This window comes from Oncorhynchus mykiss, chromosome 32 (genome assembly GCF_013265735.2).
Source record: "Oncorhynchus mykiss isolate Arlee chromosome 32, USDA_OmykA_1.1, whole genome shotgun sequence".
Lineage (NCBI taxonomy): Eukaryota > Metazoa > Chordata > Actinopteri > Salmoniformes > Salmonidae > Oncorhynchus > Oncorhynchus mykiss.
Window position 1 is genome coordinate 18,102,454 of NC_050572.1, and position 18,270 is coordinate 18,120,723.

General features: G+C 43.3%; 1 protein-coding gene across 1 annotated transcript in view; it reads left to right on the plus strand.

Moving 5' to 3' along the window:
- The window catches only part of LOC110489398 (gamma-aminobutyric acid type B receptor subunit 2), a 370,472-nt gene that overhangs the window by 240,025 nt on the left and 112,177 nt on the right, over positions 1 to 18,270 (plus strand). Inside the window, exon 13 of the mRNA XM_036970730.1 lies at positions 6,054 to 6,176. Coding sequence (XP_036826625.1) covers positions 6,054 to 6,176 — 123 coding nt within the window. The remainder of the gene's footprint in view (positions 1 to 6,053; positions 6,177 to 18,270) is intronic.

Sequence of the window (18,270 nt, forward strand, 5' to 3'; positions counted from 1 at the left end):
TGATGTGCACTTTGAAGATGTTAGAATAACTGTCCTCATGAACTTTTCCTCAGCCAGCAAGACGAGTGACAAACAGCAAAATCACTAGTCTATGTCAATCTACTATCCCCCATAGTAGAAAAGTTTACATATAGTATTGGTCAGCTTGTTGAGAAAGACATGGCCTATTCCAAAACAGATTTATTTGTTGTGGGTCGATAGATCCCAAATTCATACAACCAGTTGGCCTAGGATACATACATATATGAGTCTGATGCAACAGATCAAAATGTTTAGCTTAAAATGTTGACAAACTATTATTTCTTTACATTATAAGCACAGCAATGCGCACAAGGCAGTAGGCTATCAACGAATGCAACTAGCAGTTAGCAGGAAAACACTGTTGTCTAAAGCGCACTGCACATGTAAACAGATTAATGTGTGAGAGATGAAAATATCCATTTGAAATTCAGAAAGAGGGGAGCTCTAGACTCACATCTCCAACACTAGCTTTAAGCACCAGCTGTCAGAGCAGTTTACAGATGCACCTGTACATAGCCCATCTGTAAACAGCCCATCTATCTACCTACCTCATCCCCATACTGATATTTATTCATTTTGCTCCTTTGCACCCCAGTATCTCTACCTGCACATTAATCTTCTGCCGATCTACCATTCCAGTGTTTAATTGCTATATTGTAATTACTTCGCCACCATGGCCTATTTATTTCCTTAACTTACCTCATTTACACTCACTGTATATAGACTTTTTGTTTTCTTTTGTTCTACTGTATTATTGACTGTATGTTTTGTTTATTCCATGTGTAACTCTGTGTTGTTGTATGTGTCGAATTGTTACGCTTTATCTTGGCCAAGTCGCAGTTGTAAATGAGAACTTGTTCTCAACTAGCCTACCTGGTTAAATAAAGGTGGAATAAAATAACAATTAAAAATAATATGCAACAACTAGCATGGGTTGCTAATATGACGGATTGTGCCTTTGGCTACTGGTCAGATATAATATAAGGCTCTGTATCAGGATACTGTAGGTGTGTGATAAATAAGATGCATAACGAATATACTGTATACACGTGCCAATATAATGCCACTAAATTATGCAAATGTACCTATAGACTGATAAGCATGACCAGTCAAATGTATTTCGATCAATGAAGAGGATATAAAGATTTGTTTTCTCTTCTCCCGGTGACAATTTCATTTGTTGGCTCCAAAAAAAATAAAAATGGCCTAAACCCGACTACTCCCAGCTAACCGAAACCCCCGTGCTTTTATGTAACACACAGTCTACCCACTGACCTGTTGCCCTCTGATGTATATGACACAATATGTATCTGGTTTGATTACGTAAAGGCTTGCCAGGCCTCTGTGCCCTTTTGATATTTATAGTCCTCCTCACATCACATCCTGGATAGATGTGTGGGATGATGAAAGCTGCAGGAGGGCATGTGGAAGATCTGTCAGAGAGAGTGGGAGAGAGCGAGTGCGTGGGAGGCAGGAAGAGAGCAGACCGCAGCAGGTAACCTAGCGGTTAAGAGCGATGGGCCAGTAACCGAAAGGTCACTGGTTGGAAAAGTCTGTCGATGTGCCCTTGAACAAGGCACTTAACCCTAATTGCTCTTGTAAGTCGCTCTAAATAAGAGCGTCTGCTAAATGACAAACATTTAGAGAGAGAAAGAAAGTGGTATTTAAAGAGATTGGGTCATTGTCTTCTAGTCTGGGGTCATTCCAAACACAGGGGCGTTTTGATATATTTAAATGTGCAAAAAATATTGGATGACCTTTTGTGGTTATTTAAAAAGTGATTTATTCATAAAAAGGTCGTAATTTGGAGAAAAACTAAACACAACAAAACGGCTTTTGTTCCTGTGAATTGTGTTATGCTGATTATGCAGACTGTTTTTCCTCCTCCTCCTCCCTCCCCCTCCTCTTCCTCCTCATCCCTTCCTCCCTCCCCCTCCTCCTCATCCTCCTCTTTCCCCCTCCCCATCCTCCTCCTCACAAACATTGATTGAATGCGGGAGCTTTGGTTGTGTGGAGTGACTGTTGTCAGTCAAAGTAGAGCTTGGGGTTTACAATGTAGCCCCAGTGCTCATCAGAGAGATTGAGCGCTGCCGTGGTCGCGCACCGAGTCACACTCTTCCTCACTCCCTCCGTCACTTCATCGCTCTCTTCCTCCCTCCCTTCTGCCCTCCCTCTGTCCTTCCTTCCTCCTCTCCCTCCTCCCTCCCTCGCTCCACCAGACAGAAGACTGCAAATCAGGGTGTGCTTGAGAGTAAAGAGGCCTGGCTCAGTGTTGTGTAAGCACAGGGACTGTCAATCAAACGTCTTGCTCTGCAGCCTCCCTCCCTGTCTGCCTGCTAGTCTGTCTCTGAGATTGACTTTAGAGAGCTCTTGGCTGCGCTCACAGTGAGATACAGCTTAGGACACACACCAACGCATGCACACAATGAAAAACACACACAGAAAAAAGCTTAACACACACACACTAATGTGTACATACATGCTGTAGAAGACCCAACATACATAGCATACACATACAGTTCGCAGATGTTTGGTATTTTATTATGGTCCCCATTACCTGTTGCAAAAGCAGCATGAAACATAATAGAGAATGACATAGTAGAGAATGACATAATAGAGAATGACATAATAGAGAATGACATAATAGAGAACACCAATAGACAAAAAACAGCTCAAAGACAAAACTACATGATTTTTTTTAAAGGCACAGGTAGCCTACATATCAATGCATACACACAAACTATCTGGTTCAAAGAGGGGAGAGGCGTTTTGCCACGAGGTGTTGCTTTATCATTATACATACAGTAAGTACATGCTCATTCACATAGATCAACGATGTACACACAGAACAATGATCAGGTGGCCTTCTGAGTGGTGCAGCGGTTTAAGGCACTGCAGTGCTTGAGGCGTCACTACAGCCCCGGGTTTGATCCCAGGCTGTGTCGCAGCCAGCCGTGACCGAGAGACCCATGAGGTGTCACACAAATGACCCAGCGTCGTCCGGGTTAGAGGGTTTGGCCGGCGGGATGTTCTTGTCCCATCGCCTTCTAGCGACTCCTTGTGGCGGGCGAAGCTGACTTCGGTCACCAGTTGTACGGTGTTTCCTCCAACACATTGGTGCGCCTGGCTTCTGAGTTAAGCAAGCAGTTTCGGAGGACGCATGGCTATCAACCTTCGCCTCTGCCGAGTCCGTACTGGAGTTGCAGCGATGGGACAAGACTAACTACCAATTAGGTAGAAAAAGGGGTCAATGTTTTGATCAGATGTGTGTGTGCATGATCGGATATGAACAGTGTCTTTCATACTTACACAAACACACATCCCCATGTGCACACACACACACACACGTCTTATCGCTGAGACAGAGCGATCCCATTTCCCACGAATCAGGGCCCTGAAGGCAAACTGCTCTGTTCCCTGATCACAACTACACACAGTATATTCTACAGTTCCACATCCCCATGCTTTAATGATGAATCAGCAGTAGAATGATGCATTACTACTTCCAGGGTAGGCAGAAGCATTTAACATACTATCAAGTGAGCAGGCCTGGGGTAGCCTGCTCAAATGGTAGCAGGCCTGGGTAGCCAGCTCAAATGGTAGCAGGCCTGGGTAGCCAGCTCTAATGGTAGCAGGCCTGGGTAGCCAGCTCTAATGGTAGCAGGCCTGGGTAGCCAGCTCTACTGGTAGCAGGCCAGAGGTAGCCTGCTCAAATGGTAGCAGGCCTGGGTAGCCAGCTCTAATGGTAGCAGGCCTGAGGTAGCCTGCTCAAATGGTAGCAGGCCTGGGGTAGCCAGCTCTTATGGTAGCAGGCCTGGGGTAGCCAGCTCTAATGGTAGCAGGCCTGGGTAGCCAGCTCTACTGGTAGCAGGCCTGAGGTAGCCTGCTCAAATGGTAGCAGGCCTGGAGTAGCCAGCTCTAATGGTAGCAGGCCTGGGTAGCCAGTTCTAATGGTAGCAGACCTGAGGTAGCCTGCTCAAATGGTAGCAGGCCTGGGGTAGCCAGCTCTAATGGTAGCAGGCCTGGGGTAGCCAGCTCTAATGGTAGCAGGCCTGGGGTAGCCAGCTCTAATGGTAGCAGGCCTGGGGTATCCAGCTCTAATGTTAGCAGGCCTGGGGTAGCCTGCTCTAATGGTAGCTGGCTTGGGGTAGCCATCTCTAATGGTAGCAGGCCTGGGGTAGCAGGCCTGAGGTAGCCAGCTCTAATGGTAGCTGGCTTGGGGTAGCCATCTCTAATGGTAGCAGGCCTGAGGTAGCCAGCTCTAATGGTAGCAGGCCTGGGGTAGCCAGCTCTATTGGTAGCAGGCCTGGGGTAGCAGGCCTGAGGTAGCCAGCTCTAATGGTAGCTGGCCTGGGGTAGCCAGCTCTAATGGTAGCAGGCCTGAGGTAGCCAGTTCTAATGGTAGCAGGCCTGAGACTGTCTGCTCTAAAGCAGATAGAGTATGTTCATTTATTATGTGACACAGCTACAGTATATTGTAATCCACTCAGATTCACTCAGCTAGGCGCTGTATCTATCTTATATTGTATCCATTACACATCTACACTGTATGTCATATTGGGAATAGCATAATGTGATAATTGAAATATGAATAGGCTTTTCCAGATGGTCATGCTTCAACAACATCTGTCTTGACCAAAGGGACAGAATCACTATACCCTGGTCCATCTTCTGATCTGATGCTTCCGTCATTGTGAAAGATTCAATGATTGTTTGATCTATCAACTTCAATTTCATTTACAGTAAAGATCATCTGGTCCTGTATACTTTCAGCGACTGATAAATCTATCAATAAATCTCAGGTTCTGAGTCCACCATCCACCGCAGTCTGTCTGGTCTGTTGGTGGTGAGCGAGAAAGAGACTCCCGTATCTATTGGGAGAAATACCACAGTTTTCCATCACAGTAGCAAGATTTGTGACAAACACCAATACAACCCACATTTGTTTGTTTATGTACTTTTGTACTTTAACTATTTGCACATTGTTACAACACTGTATATAGCCATAATGACATTTGAAATGTCTCTATTCCAATGAAACTTTACTGTAAATGTTTGATTATTTATTTAACTTTTGTTTCCCATGCCAATAAAGCCCTTTGAATGGAATCTGAATTGGGCATGGGAGGGAGAGAGAGAGAGAGAGAGAACATCATTGTATTTTTAAGAAGTGATTTCCCTCAAAGTGTATCCTTGTCTGTGTTCTCCTGACCTTTGCTTTGATGTGGATGGCGGCAGGGTCAAACGCTGTTCAAAATAAAGATCAGACGGGGCCCCCCTTTCATCCTCTAAAGTTCAGTCACAAAAAAGTGGCTTTGTTGATTGACACGACTGCCGTCTTTTGGTCCCTCCCTGTATCCCACCTCTCATCAAATCAAATTTTATTTGTCACATGCTTTGTAAACAACAGGTAGACTAACAGTGAACTGCTAACTTATGGGTCCTTTTTCAACAATGCAGAGTTAAAGATAAAAAATATATATCAAAAATAGAAATGGTAACACGAGGAATAAATACACAGTGAATAATGAATAACAATAACCAGTAAAAGTGACATGACTATATACAGGGAGTACCAGTACTGAGTCCATGTACAGGGGTACGAGGTAACTGAGGTAGCTATGTACATATGCGTGGGATTAAATTGTCTAGGCAATAGGTTAGCTAATAGACAGTAGCAGTAGCGTGTAGCCATTTGATTAGCTATTTAGCAGTCTTGTTTAGCAGTCTTATGGCTTGGAAGTAGAAGCCAATCAGGGTCCTGTTGGTTCCAGACATCTCTCCCTACCTACATTTTAAAAGGGGCTACCTAGAACCATAAAGTTGTCTGTCTGTTGCTGGAGGATATATATTTTTTGTTCCTGGTAGAGCCCTTTTTGGTTCCATGTAGAGCCCTTTTTGGTTCCAGATATAGCCCTTTTTGGTTCCAGATAGAGCCCTTTTCAAGGTACAGGTACAGTTTTATCACTCTCTTCTCCCCTTTCACTATCTTTGCTCTCTCTCCCCTCACTCACTTCTTTTGTCACCTCCAGATTATCAAGGACCAGAAGCTGCTGATCATCGTTGGTGGGATGCTGCTGATTGACCTATGCATCCTCATATGCTGGCAGATTGTTGACCCACTGAAGAGGACCGTAGAGGAGTACAGCTTGGAGGCAAGTCTGGTCGACCATATTACCCCCATTTATATTTACAAAAACACACTGACCACGTTGGCTACCCTCATGTAGGTTTCCACTCCAACCCCAGTTGTAACTAACCTGATTCGGGGCGGCAGGGTAGCCTAGTGGTTAGAGTGTTGGATTAGTAACCGGAAAGTTGCGAGTTCAAACCCCCGAGCTAACAAGGTACAAATCTGTCGTTTTGCCCCTGAACAGGCACTGTTCCCAGGCCGTCATTGAAAATAAGAATTTGTTCTTAACTGACTTGCCTGGTTAAATAAAGGTAAAATAAAAAAAATGTAAAAAAATTCAACCCCTCCCACCACACACACACACAAAATGTTGTTACGCTACAGCCATCCTTCTAAAAATAGAGTTTTCTCATCAACCTACACATAATACCTGATAATGATAAAGCAAAAACAGGTTTTTAGAAATGTTTTCAATTTCTTTTTTTACTGAAATCTATACAGTTGAAGTCGGAAGTTGACATCAACTTAGGTTGGAGTCATTAAAACTCGTTTTTCAACCACTCCACACATTTTTTGTTAACAAACTATAGTTTTGGCAAGTCGGTTAGGACATCTACTTTGTGCATGACACAAGTAATTTTTCCAACAATTGTTTACAGACAGATTATTTCACTTATAATTCACTGTATCACAATTGCAGTGGGTCAGAAGTTTACATACACTAAGTTGACTGTGCCTTTAAACAGCTTGGAAAATTCCAGAAAATTATGTCATGACATCATTTGAGTCAATTGGAGGTGTACCTGTGGATTTATTTCAATGCCTACCTTCAAACTCAGTGCCTCTTTGGTTGACATCATGGGAAAATCAAAAGAAATCAGCAAAGACCTCAGAAAATAAATTGTAGACCTAGTCTGGTTCATCCTTGGGAGCAATTTCCAAATGCTTGAAGGTACCATTTTCATCTGTACAAACAATAGTACTGCTACGTTCGTCGTAATGAGTAGACCAAGGCGCAGCGTGAATAGAGTTCCACATTTTTTAAATAAACTGAAACTCAACAACAAACAAACGTGACGCTACTGGTGTGCACTCAGGCAACTCAATGTAGACAAGATCCCACATATACTAATGAGGAAATGGCTACCTAAATATGATCCCCAATCAGAGACAACGATAAACAGCTGTCTCTGATTGGGAACCATATCAGGCCAACATAGACATAAAAAAAACTAGATAACCCACCCTAGTCACTATCACGCCCCAACCAACATAGAGAATAAACACCTTACTATGGTCAGGGCGTGACAAGTATGCAGGTATACACACCATGGGACCACGCATCCGTCATACCGCTCAAGAAGGAGACGCATTCTCTCTCCTAGAGATGAACGTACTTTGGTGCGAAAAGTGCAAATCAATCCCAGAACAACAGCAAAGGACCTTGTGAAGATGCTGGAGGAAACAGGTACAAAAGTATCTATATCCACAGTAAAACGAGTGATACGTCGACATAACCTGAAAGTCCGCTCAGCAAGGAAGAAGCCACTGCTCCAAAACCGCCATAATAAAACATGGGGACAAAGATCATACTTTTTATAGAAATGTCCTCTGGTCTGATGAAACAAAAATAAAACCATTTGGCCATAATGACCATCGTTATGTTTGGAGGAAAAAGGGGGAAGCCGAAGAACACCATCCCAAACGTGAAGCACGGGGGTGGCAGCATCATGTTGTGGGGGTGCTTTTCCTGCAGGAGGGACAGGTGCACTTCACAAAATAGATGGCATGATGAGGGAGGAAAATTATGTGGATATATTGAAGCAACATCTCAAGATATCAGTCAGGAAGTTAAAGCTTGGTCGCAAATGGGTCTTCCAAATGGATGTTGACCCCAAGCATACTTCCAAAGTTGTAACAAAATGGCTTAAAGACAACAAAGTCAAGGTATTGGAGTGGCCATCACAAAGCCCTGACCTCAATCTTATAGAATATTTGTGGGCAGAACAGAAAAGGCGTGTCCAAACAAGGAGGCCTACAAACCTGACTCAGTTACACCAGCTCTGTCAGGAGGAATGGGCCACAATTCACCCAATTTATTGTGGGAAGCTTGTGGAAGGCTACCCAAAATGTTTGACCCAAGTTAAACAATTTGAAGGCAATGCTACGGCTTTCTTCTGTTGAAGGAGAGGCGGACCAAAACGCAGCGTGGTGATTATTCATGGATCTTTAATAAAGAAACTATATATGAATAGACTAACAAAACCAGGCAATGTGAAAACCCAAAACAGCCCTATCTGGTGCAAACACAGAGACAGGAACAAAACCCAACACCAAACAGGCTACCTAAATATGGCTCCCAATCAGAGACAATGACTACCACCTTCCTCTGATTGAGAACCATATCAGGCCCAAACACAGAAACAGACAAACAAGACATCCAACATAGAATGCCAACTCAGATCACACCCTGACCAAACAAAACATAGAACATACAAAGCAAACTATGGTCAGTGTGTGACAGCTACCAAATACTAATTGAGTGTATGTAAACTTCTGACCCACTGGGAATGTGATGAAAGAAATAAAAGCTGAAATAATTCTCTCTACTATTATTCTGACATTTCACATTCTTAAAATAAAGTGGTGACCGTAACTGACCTAAGATAGGGAATTTTTACTAGGATTAAATGTTAGGAATTGTGAAAAACTGAGTTTAAATGTATTTGGCAAAGGTGTATGTTATCTTCTGACTTCAACTGTACATTTGCATAAGCATTCAGACCCTTTACTCAGTACTTTGTTGAAGCGCCTTTGGCAGCAATTACAGACTCAAGTATTCTTGGGTATGACGCTACAAGCTTGGTACACCTGTATTTGGGGAGTTTCTCCCATTCTTCTCAGCAGATCCTTTCTGTCTCTGTCAGTTTGGGAAGGGAACGGATAATTCCTTCGACCTCATGGCTTGGTTTTTGCTCTAAAATGCACTGTCAACTGTGGAACCTTATATAGACAGGTGTGTGCCTTTCCAAATTATGTCCAGTCAATTGAATTTACCACAGGTGGACTCCAATCAAGTTGTAGAAACATCTCAAGGATGATCAATGGAAACAGGATGCACCTGAGCTCAATTTCTAGTCTCACAGCAAACGGTCTGAATACCTATGTAAATAAGGTATTTATGTTTTTTCCAAAGTCACTATATATTTATATATATATATATATATATATATATATATATATATATATATATATATATATATATATATATATATATTTATATATGATTTTTTATTTAGTCCTGCTTTAAATTAACTCTTGAAAGTTGTAATAGTAGAATGCACAAGGTGCAACGAAGTTGGGTAGTGCATTATCAGTTCCTCTTGTTATGTTAGTCATTGCAGACCTTAGAGAGATATTTAGAACTTGTTAGAAATGTCCAGATCAACTAGCCCATGTCAGCTAACGGTTTTTATTTATGTTTTTTAGCCCGCAGATATTGTTGTAATTTTTTCGTCACTCAATATCACATGAATACACATTAGACATGGCAAAATGTATAGAATTGCAAGATTATGTGCATAAAAATTGCACAATTGTATTTGAACCCCATGACAAAATGTGTAAAATTGCAGGAAATAAGCTTTAAACCTGCTAAATTCTTTCCACCAACAAGAGGGGTGTGAACAGTGTGTGACATGAACAGTGCTTGTGCCCATAGAAATAGATGTGGTGCGTGAAAACGTTTGGGAACGCCTAATATAGAGTATAACCAGGAGATTATTTCCTCACCACACAAACTGACAAGGGAAAATACTTGGCCCAACGTTCAAACACCTGTTTTTCACCACAATGTAATACCCTCGTCTTGGTGGCACAGGTAGATTCTCTGAAAGTGATAATAGTTCTGGATCTGGGGCACCAACAGTGAGAACAGATCAGCAGCTGGGGCACCAACATGTTCGCCAGTGAGAACAGATCAGCAGCTGGGGCACCAACATGTTCGCTAGTGAGAACAGATCAGCAGCTGGGGCACCAACATGTTCGCCAGTGAGAACAGATCAGCAGCTGAGGCACCAACATGTTCGCCAGTGAGAACAGATCAGCAGCTGAGGCACCAACATGTTCGCCAGTGAGAACAGATCAGCAGCTGAGGCACCAACATGTTCGCCAGTGAGAACAGATCAGCAGCTGGGGCACCAACATGTTCGCCAGTGAGAACAGATCAGCAGCTGAGGCACCAACATGTTCGCCAGTGAGAACAGATCAGCAGCTGGGGCACCAACATGTTCGCTAGTGAGAACAGATCAGCAGCTGGGGCACCAACATGTTCGCCAGTGAGAACAGATCAGCAGCTGAGGCACCAACATGTTCGCCAGTGAGAACAGATCAGCAGCTGAGGCACCAACATGTTCGCCAGTGAGAACAGATCAGCAGCTGAGGCACCAACATGTTCGCCAGTGAGAACAGATCAGCAGCTGGGGCACCAACATGTTCGCCAGTGAGAACAGATCAGCAGCTGAGGCACCAACATGTTCGCCAGTGAGAACAGATCAGCAGCTGGGGCACCAACATGTTCGCCAGTGAGAACAGATCAGCAGCTGAGGCACCAACATGTTCGCTAGTGAGAACAGATCAGCAGCTGGGGCACCAACATGTTCGCCAGTGAGAACAGATCAGCAGCTGGGGCATCAACATGTTCGCCAGTGAGAACAGATCAGCAGCTGAGGCACCAACATGTTCGCCAGTGAGAACAGATCAGCAGCTGGGGCACCAACATGTTCGCCAGTGAGAACAGATCAGCAGCTGGGGCACCAACATGTTCGCCAGTGAGAACAGATCAGCAACAGGCTTTATTGTGGTTCCGGTGGTTATTTTAGGGTCAGGAGGAAATGAGGCACTCTGCCACCTCCTGTCCTGTGTCTCTGCTAGCCAGACCCTTTCCCCGCCAAGCCAGCTGGGATGTGGGGTGTTGGCAAGGCCTGGCGGAAAGAAACACTTGGCATCCCTCTAACCCTGCTGCTGGGCAGGGGGTGATGTGTAGAGCACTGGTGGGCTCTGCTCTGTCAGGATTGGTTGAGGGGTTTGGATTTATCTTTGCCAGGATTGGTTGGGGTGTGAATGGCTTTTTGGATCCTGGCACACCATATTTGGACTACAAACTGTTATGAGTGATTAGTAGTAAGAGCATGACTGTAAGTCACTTTGAATAACAGCATCTGCTAAAATGGCATATACAACTGTGATGATTGTTGATGTAACTGTTATTTGGCCCTTTTTCTCTTTTGGGTAACTAAACACTCATCAAAGGAAGCGTGGTGATATTTTTATTCTGTGTGACTGTTAGCAGTGGATATATTACGTGTCTTGTGATTGGAGCACAACTTTGATCAGTTAAATATCCTCCACAAATCCATATTGTTGTACTGTACATCTTAATAGGCTCTTCTAGTTTGTTTGCACTACCAGCCCACAGCAGCAGTTTAACAGCAAACAGCAAAGATCTAAATTTGATTTCCAAACTATATCGGCCTTTGATGGTGTTGGCGGTGGGCACAGACTCATCAGGGTACACCAGGGGTACGGACTAAGTGGATCTACGGAGCTAATTAAGAAATGCTTTCAACTCCTCCAGACACCACCTACATGTAGGCCACAGAATCCTTATGGCCTGTCAAGATCGGAGGTTCTGAAGGGCCTATGTCCTCTATAAACGGCAACATCATTATTTGACACGTTTGAAGAGCCCACGGTGACCTTGAGAAATCAGCACGGGGATTGGGAGGTCATTGGAGAAGAGTCATGTTCAAAGGCGGCCCCCGGTGGTGTGTTTTGCGGGAGGGTTGCGGTGGGGGGTGGTGCAGTGGTGGGCATTCTGAAAGGTTCTTTGAAGGTTCTTTGATGCTATTGACCAAATGTTTTCTCTGCTTGGTTCAGCGGGGGAAGAAGGAGGGATGGAAGGATGAGACTCTCCCTCAGAGTTGATGACTTTTCTGCGACTTCAATTAAACGAGATGCCTCTGAATTGATAAGTAGTGCTTAGCTGGCTACAACCCACCATGGAGTGGGTCTCCACCCATTCAGACTAGTTTCTTTATGCTTCTTTGAAAGGAAAGGTGAGAGAGAATTTTTATTTTAGGTCACCGAGGAATCAATTACAGACCAAAACGCAATTTATCTTTTCAAAAAGTATTTACACTGTTGTTCATTGGTCCTCTTGGCATGCTCTGAAGGTATACTTTCTTTCGTTGTACTTGTTGTATTGCTCTCGACGAAAGATATTTACTTAACCATTTACACTCGTGGGAATTGCCATATATGGATAGGGCTAAATTGAAATGTTTCTTACAGAATAAATAAGAAAACAAAATTCATAAGCATGGTAGCAATGGAAAGGAAACAGTTTGGAGATTATGGGAAAAAATATTGTTGAGGACACAACATTTCATCTGACACAAAACTGAATCCAAACATCACACTGTTGATTGTATGTGCATTTTACATTTACTGTACTTTTCGACTAATTTGTTAATAACGAAATCTGAAAATACCCTGGATACATTCAGTAACATGATAAGAATATTCCTGGTGTAATGTGGGATAGGTGCAACATATGACAAAGCCTTGAGTGAGAGGACTAACTGGTGTCTCCAAGTGGACACACACCTCTCTAAAGTGTGCACAGTTCCTAAGTAATTGCAATGCACTTTTATGACTCAAAGAACAGTCTTCAGCTATAAGGTGATTTTTTGAGCTATCCTAACTGTGCTGTTGAGGAGCTAGAGCAAGAACACTTGTAGTTGTTTTGTTTGGAACACAGCCCTGCATCCCTGCCATCACACAATTACTAAAACGGTTCCGGTGGGCATCATTTGAAAGCTTGCTCTATTGCCAACATGACAAGCTAAGTTATAAAATACGATCTTAGTGTGTTAGGCTTTCACAGGGCAATTCAGAGAAACAGATCGTAATTTTGGTGCGCATAGAATGGAGTCATGAGGGCATTCAGGTCCGTGTTTTGTAGCAAATTTTCTTCACAATAGACAAAAATACTCTCATTCTGTTCAGAACAACCCAGAGTAAAACGCCATGTCATCTTGTAACTGTACATCAAACATAGTGATCATAAACATTGACACTGTATATGTCTTGAGTTTTATGATATGGAAATGTGAAGTGCACATTTTGACTCATGGGTGTTTGGCTTGCTTGTATGACATCAACGCGGTATTTATTATAATTCTCAATGTCTCCTCTGTAAGAATAGAGTCCTTTTAATGTAAAATATTTCCTACATTCAGACCACAAAAACATTAAAAAAGTTACTCGGTTAATGGGAGGGATGGGGGCGACTTCTTGTCTCGTGCGATGCATTAGGTTCAGAACGTCTGTCAGTCAAAACCCATCCAACGCTGTGAAGTGCTAAGTACGAGTGTAAAGGGTTTTCTGAGCCTGCCTGGCGTGCTCACTATAGCCTTGATAACATGTAAATTCCTGAATGTAGAGTGTTGTCATATCCCTAAACTCGTGGAGTGTTCTCACAGCCCTAAACCCATGGAGTGTTATCACAGCCCTAAACCCATGGAGTGTTCTCACAGCCCTAAGCCCATGGAGTGTTCTCACAGCCCTAAACCCATGGAGTGTTACCACATCCCTAAACCCATGGAGTGTTATCACAGCCCTAAACCCATGGAGTGTTCTCACAGCTCTAAACCAATGTAGTGTTATCATATCCCTAAACCCATGGAGTGTTCTCACAGTTCTAAACCCGTGGAATGTTCTCACAGCTCTAAACCAATGGAGTGTTATCATATCCCTAAACCCATGGAGTGTTCTCACAGCCCTAAACCCATGGAGTGTTCCCACAGCCCTAAACCCATGGAGTGTTCTCACAGTTCTAAACCCATGGAGTGTTATCACAGCCCTAAACCCATGGAGTGTTCTCACATCCCTAAACCCATGGAGTGTTATCACAGCTCTAAACCCATGGAGTGTTCTCACAGCTCTAAACCCATGGAGTGTTCTCACAGCTCTAAACCCATGGAGTGTTATCACAGCCCTAAACCCATGGAGTGTTCTCACAGCTCTAAACCCATGGAGTGTTTTCACAGCCCTAAACCCATGGAGTGTTCTCACAGCTCTAAACCCATGGAGTGTTCTCACAGCCCTAAACCCATGGAGTGTTATCACAGCCCTAAACCCATGGAGTGTTCTCACAGCTCTAAACCCATGGAGGTTCTCACAGCCCTAAACCCCTGGAGTGTTTTCACAGCCCTAAACCCATGGAGTGTTCTCACATCCCTAAACCCATGGAGTGTTCTCACAGCTCTAAACCCATGGAGTGATCTCACAGCTCTAAACCCATGGAGTGTTCTCACATCCCTAAACCAATGGAGTGTTCTCACAGCTCTAAACCCATGGAGTGTTCTCACAGCCCTAAACCCGTGGAGTGTAGTGAATGTATTAGCCTCTCCGAGTATGAGCCTGTCGCTGCATGTCTGTACTGGAGCTGGGCTGTGGAGCTGGGGATCCACAGCCTTCCTGCCTGACCGGCTCTCTTCCCCCACCATCGCCACCCTCTCCTAGGGATAGCTCTCCTGGAGGAGTGCCAGGCTGGTGCCTGGAGCCTGGCTCCAATGGGCCTTTGGACCTCTGGGCCAGCAACAAGACACCAAGCAACAAGATCACACCAGCTACAGAGAGAGAGTGTTGGTGATAGAGAGTGAGAAAAAACTAAGAGAGAGACAAAGATAGAGTGATAGATAGATAGAGAGAGATAGCTCTGGGATAGGAGTTGTGTGGTGGTGCGTCCCGGCTGACTGGACCGTGTGGCAGGCGGGGGTGGCGAGGGAGAGATGGGATCATGGCGTCACGGCAGATGGCGGACCCCTCTAGAGAACGCAGGCAGAGAGTGAGAGAGATTAGCTGTGATTGATTGGTGCGAGAAGAAGGACCATTAACTCTGAGTCTGTGTCGCCAAATGGCTTCCTATTCCCTTTGTAGTGCACTACTTTTGACCAGAGCCATATGGACTTTATGAGCCCAACGAGCTCTGGTGAAAAGTAGTGCAATATAATATATAGGGAATAGGGTTCCATTTGGGACTCATGCGCTGAGTTTCCTACAAGGCTTCAGGCCTGGTTGCCCTGTCGTCCCTCTCCTAGCTTCCTCACCCTTCCCTTTCTCCTACTCTGTCTCCCCTGATTCCCACTATCCTCTATTACACTGCTACTCCAATATCAGGATGTATTAGGATGACTGGGAGGAGGAACAGTTGGTGACCTTGAGCTGGCGTGACGGTGTCCACAGCGATCTCCAAGGACATAGTCTATATACAGAGATGTGGCTGTATAGAACCGACTTGTGATTGTGTGCGTTTAGTCTGCTCTGATGAGAGGCAGGGTTTGTTGTCTTAAAGGAACATTCCAGAAAGTTTTCAAGATATATAACTTTCAAAAGACAGGAATACAGTCAGTATATATGATGCAAAATGCATTATACTGGCTGTATTTCTGTATTTTGAAAGTTATAAGTTATATCTTGAAAACGTGATTACTGTCATGCAAAACATTTTGGGACTATATCAACAATGGACTAATGAAACAAATATCAAAAGAGTTGTGGGGTGGAATTTTCCTGTCAACTAGATTCAGCCATGGGTAGATGTTTTCTGGAGCGGCTGGTCAGGGGGACGGAACATAATTACAAATCATTAGTAGACTGCAAATTGACTGCAAGAAGCCCAAACAGGTATAATATTTGACTAAAACATAATCATTTCAACCCTTGATTACATTTGTATGTGATCACATGTCTCTCTATTATACATGGGAATACTTTGGAACAGATTTCCTAAATTAAAATAACTTGGAGCTGATTTCCTTGTGATTTGACAGTCTTTCATGTCCAACAATGAAAATATATTTTTTATATATTATATATTCTTAATTTCCTTCCTTTACTTAGATTTGTGTGTATTAGGTAGTTGTTGTGAAATTGTTAGATATTACTTGTTAGATATTGCTGCACTGTCGGAACTAGAAGCACAAGCATTTAGCTACAACCGCAATAACATCTGCTAAACACGTGTGTGACCAATAAAATGTTATTTTATTTTATTTGAGGTGGGAAGCCCCTTTCATGTACTCATACATGTGACACAATATAAACAACAAGTACAGGTATATCCAAAATCAAAACCATAGCCTACATCAGGGTTCCCCAACTGGTGGCCCGTGGGTGGTTTTCTGAGCAGAAATATATAAATACATATTTGGATGAGCAATGTCAGGGCGGCAGAGACTAAGATACAGTAGAATAGTATAGAATACAGTATGTACTGTACATATGAGATGACTAAGATACAGTAGAATAGTATAGAATACAGTATGTACTGTACGTATGAGATGACTAAGATACAGTAGAATAGTATAGAATACAGTATGTACTGTACGTATGAGATGACTAAGATACCGTAGAATAGTATAGAATACAGTATACTGTACGTATGAGATGACTAAGATACAGTAGAATAGTATAGAATAAAGTATGTACTGTACGTATGAGATGACTAAGATACAGTAGAATAGTATAGAATACAGTATGTACTGTACAAATGAGATGACTAAGATACCGTAGAATAGTATAGAATACAGTATGTACTGTATGTATGAGATGACTAAGATACAGGAGAATAGTATAGAATACAGTATGTACTGTATGTATGAGATGACTAAGATACCGTAGAATAGTATAGAATACAGTATGTACTGTACCTATGAGATGACTAAGATACTATAGAATAGTATAGAATACAGTATGTACTGTACATATGAGATGAGTGCAAGATATGTAAACATTATTAAAGTGACATTAAAGTGACTAGTCTTCCATTTATTAAAGTGGCCAATGATTTAGGCAGCAGCCTCTGTGTTAGTGATGGCTGTTTAACAGTCTGATGGCCTTGTATAGAAGCTGTTTTTCAGTCTCTCGGTCCCAGCTTTGATGCACCTGTACTGACCTCGCCTTCTGGATGATAGTGGGGTGAACAGGCAGTGGCTTGGGTGGTTGTTGTCCTTGATTATCTTTTTGGCCTTTTTGTGACATTGGGTACTGTAGGTATCCTGGAGGGCAGGTAGTTTGTCCCCGGTGATGCGTTGTGCAGACCGCACCACCCTCTGGAGAGCCCTGTGGTTGTGGGCGGTGCAGTTGTCATACAGCCCGACAGGATGTTCTCAATTGTGGATCTATAAATGTTTGTGAGTGTTTTAGGTGACAAGCCACATTTCTTCAGCCTCCTGAGGTTGAAGAGGCCCTGTTGAGCCTTCTTCACCACACAGTCTGTGTGGGTGGACCATTTCAGTTTGTCAGTGATGTGTACGCCAAGGATCTTAAAACTTTCCACCTTCTCCCCTGCTGTCCCGTCGATGTGGATAGGGGGATGCTCCCTCTGCTGTTTCCTGAAGTCCACGATCATCTCCGTTGTTTTGTTGACGTTGAGTGAGAGGTTATTTTCCTGGCACCACACTCCCAGAGCCCCACCTCCTCCCTGTAGGCCGTCTTGTCGTGGGAAGTTGTTTGATTATATGCATATCTTGTGTTTACTTCACTCAGTGTGTGTGTATGTGTGTATATGCGTGCATGCACATTCATGTATAGGTACTGTAAATGTGTGTGTGTGTTACTTGAGTAACTGTCAATCATTTTTTAAATATTTTTTCAAAATAAAAATTAAAAAATTTAAATATTTTTTCATTAAATAAATGTATCTGAAGCCCAGGTCTCCGATTTCACAAATTTGGTCTGATTACTGTGCTACGCTGCTCAGCTAAGACTTACCCAGTGAGAGCATGCGAAAAGTCAACCCGGCTTTCTCCACTCCCTCCCCCGGTGCAACTGATGATTTGAATTCAGCGAGCAAAATGACGGAGGGTTAGCAAAACTGGGACGTCTTCTTCTTTGCTATGGATGCTGCTGCAACGTCTAATAGCATCAACACAAGAGAGGATAGAGGAGGGATTGTGAATAGTTTCTCTTTCTGGCATAATGCCTCATAAAACACGCTGCTGTAGTAGGCAGGCGGAGGGAATGGTGGAGAAGCCGAGAGAAGAGCCAAC